Here is an 18,472-nt window from a genome sequence, read left to right as displayed (position 1 = left end):
GATTTTGGTTTGAAATGCTGTCCTCAGGAGGCAGACTGGGGAAAGCGAAGATCGGCACTGACACTTGTCATAAATTTCAATACACTGAGTATAATGTTTGTTGTCAGAGTCAAATGTAATTTAGAGTTAGATTATAGCTATGCAAAAGGAAATTCAAAGCTGTGGATAATGGACCCTAAAAAGGAGAAAGTGTCCCTAGTATGAACCTTACGGGGAAAAAAGAACCCACCACATGCTTGTTAAATGTAATGCTCTCTCTTGCTCTCACTCTGTAAATTGATAAAAGATGGGGTATATCTGAACAGGAAGAGAAGACTCTAAAGTTGTGGGTTGAGTTCAGTGATCCTTTCTCAGAGATTTTCTTCTTCAGACCTGCAGAAAAATAGTAGAAGAGGAATGGCATATATACCAAATGGAGCTAGTCATTGGGACAGTAGGGAAGGCATCTGCCTTAGAGTAATCAGCTAAAAAGCAAGCAAAAATTATAATCTTGACCTTCATTTTTTAAAATTAGTTTGCTATCTAAAGAAGGTGATTTACTGATGTAAAGATCTCAGGTGGCCAAACATAGATTAAAAAGTTCCCTGTTCCTGGGATTTCTAGTATCACATACCATATTTTCAGTATATGAAATAGCCAAGTGTGGGAGACAGGTCATGTCAACAAACTAAACCTCATCCCTGCTTCTCTTATTTCATATGTAGTTTCTGTGAAACTCTCACAGGAGTGGAAGAAGGGAAAATCCCATTTTGGGTCATTTTCTGAGGAAGATTTCTCTGGGTGGTGTAGGTATTATCAAGGTCAGCTGGAGGGCAATATTACAAATGTTTTAAGAACTGTTTCTTTAGCTAATATGGGATCTGAATTTCTCTTCAGAAGCTGAACTTCAAAATTTTCACAATGGCGGAAATTGCTTCAGCACCCCATTAAAAGGAAAAGTAGGCTTCTTTCAAACTCTTCTATCCCTGTAGAGCTAAAAGGCCAGTGTTTCTTCAAAGGAAGATTGCTTATTAATTTCTAGAGATATAAGAAGCCATTTTTTCCTTTATGTGTAAGAAAAGCTAATAAAGGGAAAACCAGGACTAATGGATGTCTTCTGTTTACTTCTAAACCTATTGAGACCTTTGCTCCTTCTTCAAACTTTTATGAAATTCTATACCCAAGATTTTATGGAGGTAATGAATAATGACTGAGAGATGGGTGACCTGTATGGCAGTATGCAGATGGTATTTTATGAAGGCACAGAGGCAGGTGCTCGTAACAATTCCTGTGTATTTGGTATGAGGAAAGAAGCAGGACAAGTTCAGTCCATTTTCATTAATCACTTGGAAGTGGGGCAGAAAACTTTGCTGATCACCACTGTCAAATTCTGCAAAGAAACCCAGTAGGATGAATTTGAAAGAATTTTCCTTGCTTAGAGCAAGAGGTCATCCGTCAGGGCTCCATGCTCAGTGTTAGTAGCTTGCCTGAAAATGAAGCCTGTCTGACAAGTATCCGTGAGTCTGTCAGCTGACAGGTGGCAACAGAGAATATTTGTACCAGCCTTTCAATCAATGTTCTTAGAAAAAGAGAAGTTAGGCACTAAGCGTTCATTTCCAAAATCACGGAGTTGAGCAGGGCTTTTCTGTGTTTGAGTTTCTGTCAAACTAGCACATGTTTTGGAGGAGGTGTTGGATTCCTTACGCACGGCACTGAGATTTCCTGCTGCTGCGTGACACTCGGCGACTTTGTCGTTGCTCAGGTTCCCGTCATTGCTACTTGTGTGATTGAATGGTATTTCTGGAGATGCTTGTTTAACTCATTTTTTCTGGAAATCCATAAGACTAGCCTGGATGCTGGTTATCTTCTTTGTGAATCCAGACATTTCCTCACAGAAAGAAGCACCATTTTCTAACATGGAGAGAAAGCAACCTGGATTTTTGGAGTTATGGGATAGAAAAGTTTGGTGGGCTGTGACTTTGCTTCTTTATGGAGGAGAAGTCACATCTCTCTGCCTTCTTTACTGGCCGTGACATAGGTCTACAGTTGCTTATGGGACTTTGGGGATATTGCAAGGCCTTTTCTGTTGAATTTCTGTGTAATTCCAAACAGTGTGAACTTTTCAAATCACTTGAGAAGTGCCCCAGATGGTGTGACATTCTGCTTCATGGGAAGATTTGAAAGTATTCCCTTTGCATAATTTCTGGTTAACTATTTCATTACATTTGAAATGGGAGAACAGCAAAGCCAAGAACTCTGTTGACATTTTGGTGGTGTTTGTTTAACCTCCTAGTGCACAGGCTACATTTGTTGAAAAATATTATTCTTACCTTTGCAAATCATCAGTAATTAATTCCCTTGGAAATATCTACTGCTGCACACAGCCGGCTTGGGAGGATGCTGACAGATCATAGTTTTACATCAGGTGCTAACAAATTGATTATTAAATTTCATAACTAACTGATTTATATCAACAACTTAATTTCTGTATCTCTCTAATGTATTCACTTATTGTATTTTCAAATAGTGCAGAGCAGTTGGATTGCTTTGTTGCTTCTAATGGCAAATTTAGCACAGCACGTGAGATCTGAATGACTTGCCCAATGCAGGAGTTAGTGATGCATCACACGCTTGTGAAGTGCACAAGACAGTGAATATCTCAGCTGAAAACATCTACTGTTAAGGATGTCCCTGTTAATTCCACTTGCTTTTTAACTTTCACTAAATCCAAGCTGCACTTACCGAGATAGTGAGATTTTTCTACAATTGCTGTATAGCTTGCAGTTAAAGCACTGTGTTCTTGAGTCTCAGTCATGCTGTGAATGATAAGAAACAGTGACTGTATGCTATGATGGAGCAGCTTATGTTCGAGTCCCAGTACATACTTAAATTGTAATGGTAGAACACATTAGCTCACTTGGTGTGATGTAAGTCACTGACTGAAGACATTTTAAGGAGGCATAGGGGTAAATTTTCAAAACACTGCAAGGTTTTAACCGTACAGTGTTTCCAGAAATACCAGATAGGAGTCATGGTTAAAGGGAGCAGCTTGCTAATGTCAATGCCAGGAGTAAACACTACAGAAAATGCTGCTGACATTTTTTTGTTGGTTCTAGTTGTGCTTTGGAAGTAGAATTACAAACTTTTAAAATGAGGGGAGGTTTTTTCTTGGGCTCAGGAGGAAGCCTAATGCAGATCACAGCAGTGTTTTTAATGAACTTGTGAAATCAAGGTCGTTGTTCTGTTATCACTTCAAATACTCCTGTCATAAAGCAAAGCTGTAGTGCCAGATGTGTGGTGTGAATTGTCATGTATCTTAAAAATCTTGCTCCTGCATAATGATATGTTCACTCATCCGGAGCTCGGCACCACTGAGATTAGAATCTGTCATCTGTGGCTAAAATTCGTAGCTCGATGACGGCTGTTACATAGGTAATCTCATTCGTTTCCTGGCAGGAAGATGTCCAGGTCACAAAAGCCCACCTGCCCGTTTCCAGTAAGGGGGCCTCGCTAGCGGCCTGCCTGGGGGACCGCGGGGGTTAACGGGCCTGGGTGCGGGGCCGGTGCGCGAGCTGCCGCTTTCGGCACGGCGCCCCGGCCCAGCAGCCCCTCGGCAACGCGCTCTGCTGCCCTTGAGGTCTCTGCTCTGCCGCGTTTGCCTGGAGACAGTTTTAGACCATTTAAAAGCACAAACGCCAATTAGAAATAAAGTCATTCTAAAAGGGAATCCGACGTTACCTTCTCACTAGGATATCAGTTTAAAATGTTTCTGATTTTATATTTCTTCACAGATCATTTTTATAGAACATTGTAAATATTTGTAACTTTACTGTCTCTTGAGTTCTAATTACTTTTATGTAAAAAAAAAAAATTAGAACAAAGATGTTGTTTGAGAAACACAAATCTCATGAAAGAGACTGAAGCGTACTTTTCTTTCTTTTATAAAACTGAATTAAATGGACTTACAATTTAAAATCGACCGCATTTTATAGTTTTATAATTCTTGAATCGTCTTTTTAATTAATCGAGCTGGCAGATTTAGGTATTGAGTGCATATTTTGCCTCTAGTAGTTTTTGTGGACTTAGTATTAATGAGGGCTATTACAATCTGGGTAGGTGGAACACACTGTTGGTTCATATGTGGGTCCTTTCTGTCTCACTGTGGCCTGTTACTTTTGAGTGTGTTGTTCCATGCGGTTTGGCTTACCCATCAAACCGAAGGACAACTGAAAGTAATAACATTATACTTATTATCCATATTGTATTTGGAATTCACAGTGCGGCATCATGTGATAATGTCATTGTACAGTAACAACCACAAAAATAAAAAAATTAAAATAGTTTTGTAGTTGAGGGAGATGGGGAGATTTCTACGTGTCTCCTTTGTGACCCACTTTCCTGTCTTTCACTTAGGTGGGATCCATGTGCGTATCGCCCTTTATGGATCTGCGTATTTCACAAAAGAGGCAGTTATAAGGCAGCAATCAGATTAACACATTCTGCTTTATATTAGTTATATGCTATATCACAATTACCAAATGGAATAGTAATCTCTTTAAAAGTGCCATATTTGCTTTTAGAGGGAATTGTGGTAGTATTTTTTGTGTTACGGAAGTGCTAATGTGCCTCAGTTCTCAAACGGGAGGCTCTTATATCAGCAACTGCATCTACGTAGAAGAAGCTTGTGCCTTTTCCCAGCAAATTTACAAATCTGTAAATTGATTCTTGCCAGAGCTTTTCAGAAACTTTCAGAAGAGATGCTGAATCATGCAAAATTTGCATGCATGTACTCTCAGTCTTCATGAGGCTTTGTTTTCCTCCTGGCAGGTGCATCTTGAATAGGCAACATGAACTGAGGTTAGAGATGAATACTGGCAAAACAATATTTGGCAGAATACTGGCAAACGTATTTTTGATAAAATATGTCACAAATGGTCTGATACCTCTTTAAAAATGCAATCTCGAGTCTCTTAGTTCAATCTGCCTGAATTTTATTCCCTTCATTCAAGTGTGCTACGCTGAGTGGGGTTGCAAAGATGAAAAAAGCAATGACTTTGTGCAAGTCAGTTTGAATAGAAACAGCAACCCTAGCCTTTAAAAGGGCACTCCCCTTATCTTCAGTGTCTTTTCCCAGGTGTAGAATGTATGAGTAGATATTATGAGTCTAAATTTCACTGACCTAAAAGAAAATCAGAAATTCAGCCCTTCAGAAAACGAGCTACCCAAAGTACACAGATGTTTCATACTGCTTCTGAGGCTTTTTATTAATTTTTTTCAGATTGGCACAGATACAGATACTAGATTGTTAACTTCTTATTAAACAACACTCTATTGGTAACTTCTGCATGGGCTTGAAGTTGAAATTTATTTTAATAAGGAAATGTAGCCTACTGTTTAGATCAATGATCATGCAACACTCAGTATTTAACTAAAATGCATAAAACAGAAATGTTTTTGAAAACTAGGCTATCAAAATCTGGGTTTTTCAAACATACCTGAAGGAATCTAACTCACTTAGAGTTGTTTGACAGCCTGAGGCTTCATTTTTCACATTCTTTTCCAGAATTGCTTTTGCAGATGCTCAGATTTGAGATAAATGTGCCTTTCAACCATGTAGGAAAATGATCCTGGCTTTGTGTCTCTTGTTTTCTTTTGTGTGGTTGGGCTGTGAAGAAGTACTTGAAAAGAAGGCAAGCAGTTCTTTTTCCTTCACATTGGGGTTTGTTGGGAGTCTCTAGAATTGGGTAAGGAGACATGGCTGGTTTTGTTTTTGTCATGAGATTTGGCCAATTGGGGTAAAGACATAGTAGGCCGGCAGAAGCAAAACAAACATGTGACAGGTTTTATTATTGTGGTATTAGGACATTCCAGATATTGGTGCATGGTTACTGCAGGGGTGAAAAGTATTTGTTTGACAGTCATTACTTTGTGTGATCCACCTGAGGTCTGAGAACCAGAGCCTTTGCTGTGTTTCATAAGTATTCAATAAAAGATGAGAAAAACCAGCCAAGGTGTTTGTCCTTGATCGTGGCTGGAGATTGAGAAGGCTGCAAGGTGTTCAGCATCCTGACATTACAGCAGAGTTGTCAAAGAAGTTCAAGTTTTCTGGATTTGAATTTTGATTTTGAGACGTATATAGCAGGTTCTCTTCCAGCATAGTTAGAATGGCAGGATCATACCTTTTACAAGGCAGATTAGGAACACTTCATTTTGAGATGCCTTAATCATGGCATTTCTGTAGAAACTGCATTAGGTGACTTCAGTGCAGGACTCTGTTTCATAGAACTCATATGTACTGTTTGCAGTCCACAAAAATTACACCTTCTGGGGTTTTCCAAGGAGGATGTTTTTATTTTCCAACCCAGTCTTTTTAAACTACTTGTATTTTAAGAGTACTTTGCAGGCCTCAAAGGTATAAAATGTGTGGGCAAAAGCATTATTGCATTCTGGCTTCTTATTTCCTTTTCCTGTTGTTCACTGAGAGGACTAGTGATTTTCTACAATATCTGTAGCAAAGTTACTTTGCTTTACTCTCATAGACCAAAACTTTGCCTTTCTACTTCAACTGCTGCAATGGTTTAGTAACATCTGGATGAATGGATAGGACCTGGGGTATTCCTGGGCCTTATATATATTTAAGAATCTGGTCTGGCCATGCATATCAGCTCTCCATTCAGTGATCGCTGTTGTTCTGAATGGTCCGAACTTAGGGAGATTGCGATAGTCCTCCAGTGCTTGGTTCTAGAGATGCCAAGTGTTACAATTCTAGTTGCTATTTTTGGAGAAGTGGAAAAGCTGTGTGGCCTTGCCCTGGTGGGCATCTTGAGATGACATGTTGACCCAATTCACACAAAAATGTAATTAATATATTCCATTGAGCTTTCTTTTCCTTGTTTTAATTTTATTCTTTAATACTTTGATTATTCAGGCCTCTTCACATACTGATCTGCAATGCTGCCATTTTTGGTGCTCCCTGGTGCTTGACAGAAGATGACCTGGAGTCTACCTTCCAGGTGAATCACTTGGGGCATTTTTATCTTGTTCAGCTCCTTGAAGACGTTCTACGCCATTCATCTCCTGCAAGAGTAGTTGTGGTATCCTCAGAATCACACAGGTTGGTTAATGTTACAGTACATTTTTGATTTATCTGAAATTTGCAATCTTTGGGGCTGAAAACTGTTATGGCAGAACTTCACTGGAAATACAGAACTTTTTAAAAATGAAAGGCCCTGGTCTAAAGCATTTTTGTTTGAATAATCTGTTTGAAAATAGAAGGTTCACTAATGTTTGTGGATATTACCGGATCTGGCTCTATTGCTGTATAAAGTGTGCTCTAGTTTTATAATATTATGTAGGTATTTTTTGATCATTCTTTGTATGAATGCAGATTTTCACTTCATTTCAGACCACTCATTGATTTTGCTAGAAGATGGAATAATAATTGATTAAATCTCAATGGCATGACCTATATTGATTTGTCATTCAACAACTTCAACATCTTACCAAGAAGCATGTGCAGTTATTTTAGCAGGAGAAACAATGCAATTAAAAACTGTTAGATGAAATCCAATTGTTTTATAATGAGAAATTAGGGAATTCAATGCAGACATTAGCTGTATAATTGTAAAATGGGAAATACTGTAGTTAATAACATATTAGAAATCTGGCCATACCTCTTTTGGTTAAAATTTCAATTAAAGTGCTAGATGCCCATCTTTTCCATTGCAATGAGAAGTAGAGTTGCCAAAAAAGGCAGTATGAGGTTTTGCCTTATTTCAGACACGCTCATGGTGTTTGTTTAGAACTGTATTAATAACTGAAAAGAAGACTTGATTTAAATAAGAAAGCTGTTTATGCAAAATGAATGACCCCAATTCTGAATTTTAGTAGGTACGAACCACTTATTGGTTTCTGATTTAGTTCAGGGACTGCAGGATTAGACCCATAATGTCCACTTTTAAACATTACTGTTGATTTCTATTTCACTTTTGCTTGTGTGTAAGAGCTTTAGCAAACCAAAAGGAAAAATGTGTGAGTGCTCCTTCCCCCTCTCCCTCCCCAATATTTCTGAAATGTTTTAGTGACCCAGAATGAAGCTTATTTTTTTTAATCATGTTTCCGTAAAATGTAACCCTAGGGACCTGGTAGAGAGAGACCAGCCAAGGGTCAGGCTGAAACCTTTATCACTTCCAAACACAGGGGCTTATGGTATAAATGACACACTGCAGATAGATTTACTTTTACCATTTTAAATTTATGATGGCTGAAATGAAAGGAAGCAATAGAAAATGGCAGTAATAATCCTCCCTGGTGTTAAAAGACATGAAATGTGTAGTAATTAGGTGGTAACAAAATCTGGACACCCTTATCTTTGCAAATCACACCAGGTTTGTGAAAGCAAGTAGCAGAGTCCTGTTAGGGGTGAGGGAGACTACTGCGGGGCAGGCAAGATAGCTCTAGAAATAAATCTGCCAACTCCAATCACTTGCCAGATGTGGAGGGCACAATGGGATACGTATAAATGAGCTGTTATTTAATGGGAGATTATGTTGAATTGTCAGCTGCTTGTTCCCCTTTGTAAGCTTCTATCTCAGATAGTATTTTAAATGACATCTTTGTTTTTCACTGTATTAAGTGCTATGTATAACTAGAGCTCATATCTCTGCACATCTTTATCTTGTTTTTAAAAACATTTTTTAAAGTGCTCATTGCTAAAAACATTTTTTAAAGTGCTCAGCCGAGGTTTATAGAAGCCCATCAAAAAAATAAGTAGCAATCTCTGTTTGAATAGAGTAATGAATGCCACTAGTTGATTTTCTTTTTTTCAGGAGGTCCAGTTCATGTACAAATGCCATATCTTAACATTTTAAATGATCATTGTAAATGTTTTTTTTTTTTTCCTCCCATCTGTTTAATGGCAAGAAACTGATGTAAGGAGTTAGTTTAGACATTAGGTATTATTGTGTGGTAGTACTTTCTGACCTACTTGAGAGCTCTGAGCCTTAAACTGTGTTGTAAAACAGAAGTGTTGGTATCTAATTACTTCCATAAACCTTGGCTGGATCTTTTCGTTGGAGTCAAGACCCCCTGTTAGGGGAAAAATAAAGTCCTGTTTTTGCAGAAAATATTATACTAGACTGCTGCAAGGCAAAGTATTTATTTGCCTCTCTGGTTCTTCATTCTCTTTTAGTTACTTCTCTGGATTCAGTGCAAATGAATTCTTTTTAAATTAAGCTTTTAGGTAGTTTAAGCACATCATATTAAAATCAGAATAATAAGTAGGTTGACTTTCCTCCTGTCTTTATTTCTGTGCAGTTAATTTGATTGTGCAGCCCTTATCCCAGTGAATTCAATGAGATTGCCGACCTAAGTAAGATTGACTCACAGAAGCACACTTGCAGGACTGGGCTCAAAATACACCACTGTGTTTCCATTGTACAGTACACACAAAGTAGTTTATTTATAGAGTATTGTTGGGTGTTCTGAAAGGTTACTGGGGATATGAATATATGAAATTCCTCCCAGAATAGGCCTGTTAATTTCAGAAATGTATTTTATCTAACTGTGAAAATTATGAAAGAGGAATTTGTTGTTGAAATTGAAGTGCTAATTCTGCAAGATACAGAACATCCTGGATTCCTCTTGAGTTCAAATACCGTAGTTGCTTTTCTCTGGGTGTATTATAATTCTGCTCACAGAGTGAATGTAGAAATTCCAGCTGATCTCTTCATTTCTGGGCGTGAGATGCAAAATTAGTAAAGATATTTTAAAACATTTTTCTAGTGTGTACTATAATTATGTTTATCCCTGTGCTCTCCAGCTGATTCTGAAAACTCTGAGTATTAAAAAGAGCTTGCTAAATCCTTTTTATTTTTAGAAGCACTTCTGAGTGGAACACAGGTCTGTAACTAAATGTAGTATTATTTCCTAATATTAAGATATATGAGGAACTTGATAAATCAAATTTGTAAGATTTGGAAAAAAATGTTATCTAGAAAATTCCTTTTCTTCATCTAAATGTCTTCAGAACATTCACTACTTTGTTATTAAAAAAGGTGTGGGGGGGGAGAAACAAACAGCTGGTGTTTAATGACTCTGTCAGACCCAATTAAAAAACATCAACTAGTTACTTTGATTTGTGTTCAACCATGCCATGGGTATACTTAAAAACATTATACTCTGCCAGAACTCATTTTGGCTTTGTTTACATTTATCTTTTAAACATATAAGACTATTGATGGCAAGTTACCAAGGTTATAACCCCTTTATATTCATCAATTTTTAATCTAAAAAAGAGTCTAAGAGGCAGTGAGACTCATCCATAGTTACTTGAACACTTAAATGAAAGTGTGCAGTACATGAGCACTGGATGAAATAATCAGGGGAAGGGAAGAAGGGGAAATAAAAGAAAGAATGCTGATTTTCTGTGCTTATAATGCAGAGTTATTTTACCTCACATTATTTACTGTAAGGTAATTGTGCTTTTGTGGGTCTATGGCAAAATCTTTTTTCTGGATTTAAAAGAATGATTCATAAACAATGTACAATGTCTTTATATCATTAAAACCTTTTCTGACTTGTTTTAGGTATCATTTATTTCTGGTATTTCAATACTTCTTCTGCCATGGTTTATGGGACTATTCCTTTGGCCTCAAACAATTTCCAATAGATACTTGCAACTCCAAAATAAGCTGTTGTTTTTTGTTGATTCTGGCCAAGCTCTACTCTATTTTCTACATCTTATGTTTTCTAAATGACAGCAAAATTAACTGGGGGGGGTATCTGAGGCATGTTTACTGTTTTTTAGATTTACAGAAATTAAAGACTCCTCTGGAAAACTTGACTTCAGCCTGCTTTCTCCACCTAAGAAGGAGTATTGGGCTATGCTGGCCTACAACCGTTCCAAGCTTTGCAATATACTGTTCTCCAACGAGCTGAACCGACGCCTTTCTCCCCACGGGGTGACGTCTAACGCCGTCCATCCTGGAAACATGATGTACTCCTCGATTCATCGGAACTGGTGGGTGTATACCCTGTTGTTTACCTTGGCTCGACCTTTCACCAAATCCATGGTAAGTGAATGATTTACAGTGTTTTACACATCTTTAGTTTTCAAGTCAGGGGAGTGAAGTTATAAAAATCCAGATGTATGTATTTGCTTTAACCTTTTGCCTTTTATAACCGCAACCTGACTTTAATGGCAAATGTAGTGTCAAGATAGTGAGCACTCTAGAAAAGGACGCTTAAACAATTTTAGATCAACTTTGTCGATCTTCAGTAAAAGTGCCATGTTAGATGGAGTATGTGACTTCCTTGGAATGTATGATTTTAGCTCGCTGTGGTTAAGGTAGTTTTATATTTAGGTGTGGGATAGTTTAGAGTGCTCAGTATATGTAAACCATCAAAAAATTTGGTTTTTAAGTGGAGTATGCCTAACTGAGTTTTTTTTAGTGTAAACAGATGCCCTAGTTAGAAAAGATACTACAGGCATTAGTAATGGCTGAGGGGAGTGCCTTCAGTGGATGGAAAAAGCATCCTCACTGTTATTTGGAAAAAAAGCAATGATTTTCTTGATTCTTTTTATACTTTGTGCATCTGTATTTGGCAGATTTATATATTGGCAGTTTTAAATTCCAGCACTTGAAGTAAGTTAATGTTCACTTTTAAAATGCTTCACTTTTAAAACTTTTAAACACTTGAGTTTTAAATTCACCTTTAAAACACACTTGTTTCTTCTAAGACAATTCCCAACTGTCTTGGTTTTAAAATATCCAGTGCTTGAAGAAGGCAAATTCTTGGGCTATGTTGGAAGAAAGTGGGTGAAGATAAATGTGGTCTGTGAAGCCAGATTTGCCCATCGGAGCCTCTGGAGAGTGAGTCTGTAATGGGTTTTAGAGATGCGTCAACAGCTGCCTACCTCCAAGTGTCAATAGCACACAGTTTTAGAGAGCAATCCTTCTCTTTCTATATTCGTTTTCAAGCAAATGACTACTGAAATAGGTTGATGATTACAATCTGACAATAGTATTGCTAGAATCATAAGTTAGTGTGTAGATGTCATGGCTTGAATGGATTTTTAGTGTTACCTGTATCATGTGTCTCAATTTTCTAAATGGGTCTTTTTCTTATGAAGCAAGGCAATGAGAGTTTTTCCTTTGTCTCCCCTGGACTTTGGATTGGCACCGGGATGCAAGGAAAGGCTACGCAATTCTTGCATAGGTGGTATTAGGAGGCTTCGTATACAGGAATTTGCAGCAACTCCAGTGCTTGGAGGGGGTTACACTTATCTCTTGAACCTCTCACCCAGGTTATTTATAAGGAGTCCGAAGTCATTTGCTGGGCATAGGATGACTACTACTTCATGGAGAACTGGTTTTCTTTTCACCTTATTGACTGTTTCTTATTCCTTATTCATTGACAGAGATTGGTATTCCCAAAGGACGGGGCGGGGGGAGACTCCCTTGAATGTTTGCAGCTAGGAACCAGGGAAATGAGAGACTAATACTCCTGTAAGGCTCATCTAGCTGTGGCAATTTGTTCAGGCCCAGACCAGGCCCCTCTTGCAGAGGATTCAATGACTGATGTGAGTGCTGTTAACGTACCTTATCGTCTCCCTGAGTCAGTGGTACAGACAAAATTAATTGTCTTCATTTGAAAAAAGAGCAGGGAAGGAATTGTTCAGAGAGGGAGGATCCATTTGTAAGTAGTTTAATCTGCAGCATAACCTCCGGTAGTTAGCAAATCAGAGTGGTGCAAAAAAAGGGATTGCTTGTACGTTGAAATCGTTAAATAATACGTTAAAATAATGTCTGTGCTGTGTTAGGGAGAGTTTATACAACAAATTCTTTAAGTGTACGGTATCGACCTACAGTGGAAGGGATCCAGTCTGTGGCACTTCTGCGAATTAACTTAGTTTTATTCACTCTGGTTTCACAAAGGAACCTCTTGTGTTTGTTACTCAGGTAAAGTCAGACTTCAAGAAAAAATTAAACCAGCAGAGTTCATTTTGAATTCTTTAAATCAACTGATGGATTCTTTCGATAGCATCTGTTTATTTAATTGTGGTGTGTAAAAAGGAACACAAAATATATCCGTACTGAATAACCGTGCACCCTAGTCCAAGACTGATTGCTTCAGGAGGTCCTTTTGTGTTCGCATTTATTTCACTGAGGCTATTTGAAAGTTACCGGGGCGGGGGGGTGAGGGTAAGCATGGGTCTTGCGGCTCATATTCTGGTATGAATTGTCGTGTTCCCCTGCAGCTTATCAATGCTTCCACTGCCAATAAACCTGAGAAAGAATAGTGGCTCTTGCTGGGTACGCAGACAAGCTAAGCTGAATTTCTCAATAGGGCCAGTGTCAGAGTTTTTCTGTTGTAAGATTAGTAGGGAGCAAATGAACTGCTGGTTCCCCCTTTTTAGGGATTGTGCTATCACTAACCTGCAATGGACTTTGTGGAGCATCTTTCTGTAGGCTTCATGTCACTTCTCTATGGCAGCTCTCCCCAGAGCTTAGAGGAATTTTTGGGTCAGGATACTGAGTGCACGGCTCGGAGTTGAAAGCTGCTGTCCTGAGGTTGTGAACTGTATGTCCATGTGTCCTGCAAGGATGCCCGTGTTGCACAGTGCAATGTGAGGCAGCAACGTTTCAGCTCTCGGCAGCGGAGCTGGCGCTCTAACTGGGAGCGAGCTACCCATGCCAAGGTTATGTGGAGAGAAGTAAGGTATTATTAGTTCAGGCGAGGTGCCAGGCAGATATGCCTGTGCCAGCGTTGCGCTCCGAGGTGGTAGCTCTACCCGCTGCCGCTTGTGCCGCGCGGAGAGCCTGACCCCGCTGGAGGCAGCCTGCCGCTCCTGCCTGCGCCGGCTCCTGCGGCTTTGCACCTACGCGCACGCAGCTGCACTTGTGTATGCGTATGGATATACGGACACACATGCAAATGGGCTGCGACTGCACATACCTAACTGGGGCCTTTTTGTAGTAAAAGCTGCTAATAAAAAATATTCATACCTTTAATTTGTATTTCACAAAGCTGGACTTACTTGGTGTTCTGGGAGTGGTGGGATAACGCAGAATAATGTTCACAGTTACAGCTCTTTTGGGAACTTTGAGGCTAAATGCAGGAGAAAGTCGGAGCATACTATTGTTTCCCTACTAGTTTATTCAGGACAATATAGTTCTTCGGACGTCTGCCTTGGCTGCTGCTACTTCTGAGAGCATTAGTTTTCACAGCTTTGACTTAGTTGGCGTCATTCTCTGTGGCAGTTACTAAACTGTCTATCTAAAGTTCATTTTCTAGAAATCATGTCTAAAGGTCATTTACTATAAATCAAAACATTATTTTGCTTTATTCCAAACAATGAGCAAACATACACTGTGTTTGAAAACCGTTTCTTAATGTCGTTATTCAGTTCATGCACGTTAAATAGCTCTGGTCTGGTAGATGACAATGCAGCATTTTCTTCAGAAATGCATGTTACTGCATACTGTGAATCTCCATTTTTGGGAGAGGTCCTGCAGCCTCTGGCACACGGCACTTGGAGTACTCGGCATGACAGGGTTGAGCTCAGGAAACACTGCCTGTAGCCGTTTAGCTTTAGCTGATTCCCTGAAGCTCGGAGAAGCAGTATGCTGGTATCACACTCCTTATTTTCTTATTTGCTGTTATTTGCTGTGACTACAGTGACTCGATTTCAGTAATTAGGACACTCTTCATGAAGTCAGGCTATTTTAAGCTTCTGCGTAAGGAATAGTGTTGCGGATCACCACTTTTATAATCTGGATTTCAAGGGGAAAAAAAAGAAAAACCTGCTCTCCCTTTGAAGTGTTAGGCTTTTAGGTATATAATTATAGTTGTTTCTGTAAATGGTTCATACCTTATTGAAAGGAAAAAATGCAACTTCATCTTCCAAACCTGTTTTATGATTGCCTACATCATAAAAATTATGGTATATTTGTGCTGATTATAGCAAACCTTCCTTTGGAATCACAGGGAATTGTCTGGTCAGCTTTTGAAACATAATGCAATATTTATGTTACTGATGGTTACAGGTAGGCAGCAAATACTTATAGTAAGTAGAGCGCTGGAGACTGAATGAGTATTCCGCACCCCCTTCAATATCTCAAAGCTACAAGAATTTGTTGAACAGAACTGGAGAACAAGTAATTTTTGATAGATGGAATAGTTGCAAATAAATTAGCATTTTATTATAGTAGTAACTGTAGCCTAATCACGTTCAAAGGGCCTCTGTTTTACTTACCACTACACAGTTACCCAGTAAATTGGAGGAGCTTACAATATAATTAAAGGTAAATTGGAGCAAGTGCCCACCGTAAATAACAGCCTGGGAGAGGGCCTCTGCAGGTAGCCGTGTAGGCCAGGTATACGCCCAGCTGGCTTGATTCGAGATCTTGGATGGGAGGGGATGTTTTTAAGACATCCCCAAGGCTTGTGAGTTAACTCAAGACCAGTACAACTATGTGGCTTGTTTTGTTTTAAATTAATGCTAGTCATTCAGAACCCATCTGATTTGTTACTAGTTATGTGCAAAATTAAAATTAAATGAATTTATTTAAAGTTCCTAGCTTAAACTGAATATATTATCTAGTGTCACCCCCAGATGATTTTGTCAGGGTACAATGGCATATAAAATTAGAAGCAGTGCTATTATCACACACTCGCGATAGTCTTACATAGAACCAAATATTTTTGTTGGCAGGTAACACAGCAGAAAGAATATCATGTGTTAGAGTAGCGAGAACTTAACAGATGTTTCAGTGAACTAAATTTTCAAATCCTTTGCATTAAGAAATGGCCAGGGTTTGTAGAAGTTCTGAGACTATTGGGTTACGTTTCCTGTTGCAGTGCAAAGCCAACCATTGTGCTGGAGTTTTAGCAGATGTGTTACCCCCTTTTAATGGTTGGGAATAAAACATTGGTTCTGTAGCTGAGGTATAAATTACAACGAGAAAAGCTCAACCTGTCACACTCTTAAACCCCAGTTAGCCATAGTAAGACCATTCTGCCTTTTGTTTTTCAATGTTTAAGAGGCTGATATTTGAACTGCTTTTCGATCCCCTCCCATAAGATAGTAGCTTTTTAGCATCAGAAGTTGTACTTAAAACATTTACTATTGAGAATTACAAGGAACATTTTTAAGGGCCCCACAAATCTTCTGAATGTCTTAATTTTAGGTAAAACAATGAACTCTTGTGATTCTGCTCTAACCACAGGAGTGAATTTAAATTTCATGTGATGGTTTGCGCTCATGCCTGACACTCGCTCAGAAATACAGGTCTGGCAAGGAGTGGATCTGTACCTTTAGGAGCGACTTGCTTCTACCTAACGATCACCTCTGCCTGCCCTTGATAGAAGCCTGAAAGAGGCCTTAAAGTCTCACCAGCTCTGTTTGCCTGTAGAGAATCTGGAATAACCCTTAGAGTTGGAGATAGCATTCCCTCTTTAAACAAACGGATTTTGCTCTCCAGAGATCTGCGTGGGCTGTGTTGAGTTGATGTTGGCTTCCATAACTGACTTCACAGTTTGGGCCCAACTCTGCCCTCAGCTGGGCACGAGCAACTTCAAGAAGAGTCATGGGCAGTATGGGTATGTGCATATTTCAGACTAAAATTTCGCCTGTGTTTCCTCCTTACAACATTGCTGAAAATGCCCTGGGGTTTCTTGAAAAGCTGCAGGCAGTTCTTCTTGAAAAGGGCCTCCCAGGTTAGATTTGATCAAAATGGCAGTTTCTTTTCTCAAATTGAGGTTTAGGCAGGGAGTGAAAGAGAAAGAGAGAGCGAAAGGAAACTAAATAGCTGCTGAATATTAGCATTTGTTGTAGGGTGTATTATTTCCTTTGGAGAGGATATAGATTGCATATGCAGTTCTCTTGTTTTATGGATTAATGTCTAGAGTGTAAGTGTTAGAGCCATGCTGAGCAATAGCTGTCTTCCATCACATACAGGTTCATGGGTTCTATCTCTAGTAAGGCAGAAGGACAGTTATTTCCTCGAATGCTGACAACGTACACCTCCTTGCAGAACAGACATCCTATCAAATTGACTGAGTCAAATAAGAGGAAAGGAGACACATGCAGATGGTAAAGAAATGGCTCAAAAGTAGTTGTTAATAATTTTGGAAGGACGGTGGCAAAATTCTTCTATGCATTTAGAATTTCTGTATCCTACCTAGTAATAAAATGTACTATAAGCTAGCCTATTCTCAAACTTGCATTTAACTGATATGTATTTTAAGTCCCTGTTTAAATAAGTATGGCATGAAATATGAGGGCAAATTCAATCAGTCCTTCATAACCCTCACCACAGGAAGGGAGAGTCTTCATGGAAACCTCTCCGCGCACCCAGCAGAAGAGCTGAGGGCATCAGTGTGCAGAGCAGCTCCCTGGCGAGGGAGCCCCGGCCTGGGGATTTGCGGTGTCCCGCATGCCCCCAGAGCTCTTTGCGGAGCAGCTCCGTTACGTCCCACAGTTGTGGAGGGGAATTAAGAAATTTCTTCCTCCCTCCCTAGATCCTTGCAGAATTTCAGGATGTCCCACCAAGGGTGTAGGCTGCAAGGTAGGGACACATTTGGTCCATAATGTTTTATACTACAAGTAATGACGTTAGAATTGGAAGTTAAACATATTTCCCTATTTTTCAGCCTGAAAAAGCCTTATTGGATTAGAAAGGTATATATACCTTGTGGAACATCTGCATACAGGTTTGTGTTTCCCAGAAATGGTAATCTTTTGCGCAGCCTCGCATCCAGCCCTTTCTGCTACCTTACTGTCTCCTGTTTGAGCGCTGGCAAGGATGGGCCTCATAGTTGATTAGTACCATAGAAGAGAATTATTTCTTTTTGAAACTTGTAGAAAATCAGTTTTACATTCAGTTATTTTCCTTTCTTGTTCAGATTTTTACATCATCTAGAAACAAACCTTCTTATTTAATAATAAGGGGGGGGGGAGGATTTATGGGTTTAAGTAGCATTGAAAATGAAATAATGAGTGCTTAACAAAAGATTTTAAAAGTAAATCCTTTTTATTTCTGCACTCTGGTATGATTAATCTGTAATTTCTTTCTTGTTTGAAAGTCCCAGACTTTCTCCTGCCTTTGCTCAACTTTCCTTCTCTGTAGTTTTTTTTTTTACTGTGTTCTTTTGCAGTTTGCCAAAGATTTAGTCTCCATTTTTTCCTTATTCCTTCTTTTTTACTCAGCTTCATGCGCAGATCTGAACTGCAGCTGAGCTGCCGTGGTGTCTCTGCTCTGTTATGCAGCATTGGGCTGCTCAGAATGTAGTTGAGAAACCTTAAGAAAGGAAGTTTCAGTCGTATTTGAGTGTTGAGGTGTTTGGGTACCAGGCAAGATGTTGCAGTCTGGCAAAAGCAGCTGAACACAGGATATTTAGTCTTTCGCTTTTTCTGCACTCACTTTTGTTTCTGTTTTTTTTTATGTCATTAGTGTACTAGCTAAGAGGAATTTGCCTTGTCCTTGCA

At 39.1% G+C, this 18,472-nt stretch overlaps 1 protein-coding gene across 11 annotated transcripts in view; it reads left to right on the top strand.

The window, feature by feature from the left end:
• The window catches only part of WWOX (WW domain containing oxidoreductase), a 524,615-nt gene that overhangs the window by 126,149 nt on the left and 379,994 nt on the right, over positions 1-18,472 (top strand). For all 11 annotated transcript variants that reach the window (XM_067302452.1, XM_067302448.1, XM_067302450.1 and 8 more), the window contains exons 7-8: positions 6,908-7,093; positions 10,787-11,051. In XM_067302452.1, the coding sequence (XP_067158553.1) occupies positions 6,908-7,093; positions 10,787-11,051 (451 nt within the window). The remainder of the gene's footprint in view (positions 1-6,907; positions 7,094-10,786; positions 11,052-18,472) is intronic.

This window comes from Apteryx mantelli, chromosome 10, assembly GCF_036417845.1.
Source record: "Apteryx mantelli isolate bAptMan1 chromosome 10, bAptMan1.hap1, whole genome shotgun sequence".
NCBI classification, from domain to species: Eukaryota; Metazoa; Chordata; class Aves; order Apterygiformes; family Apterygidae; genus Apteryx; species Apteryx mantelli.
Note: the sequence above shows the minus strand (reverse complement) of the source record. Positions and strands in the feature narration are given on the sequence as shown.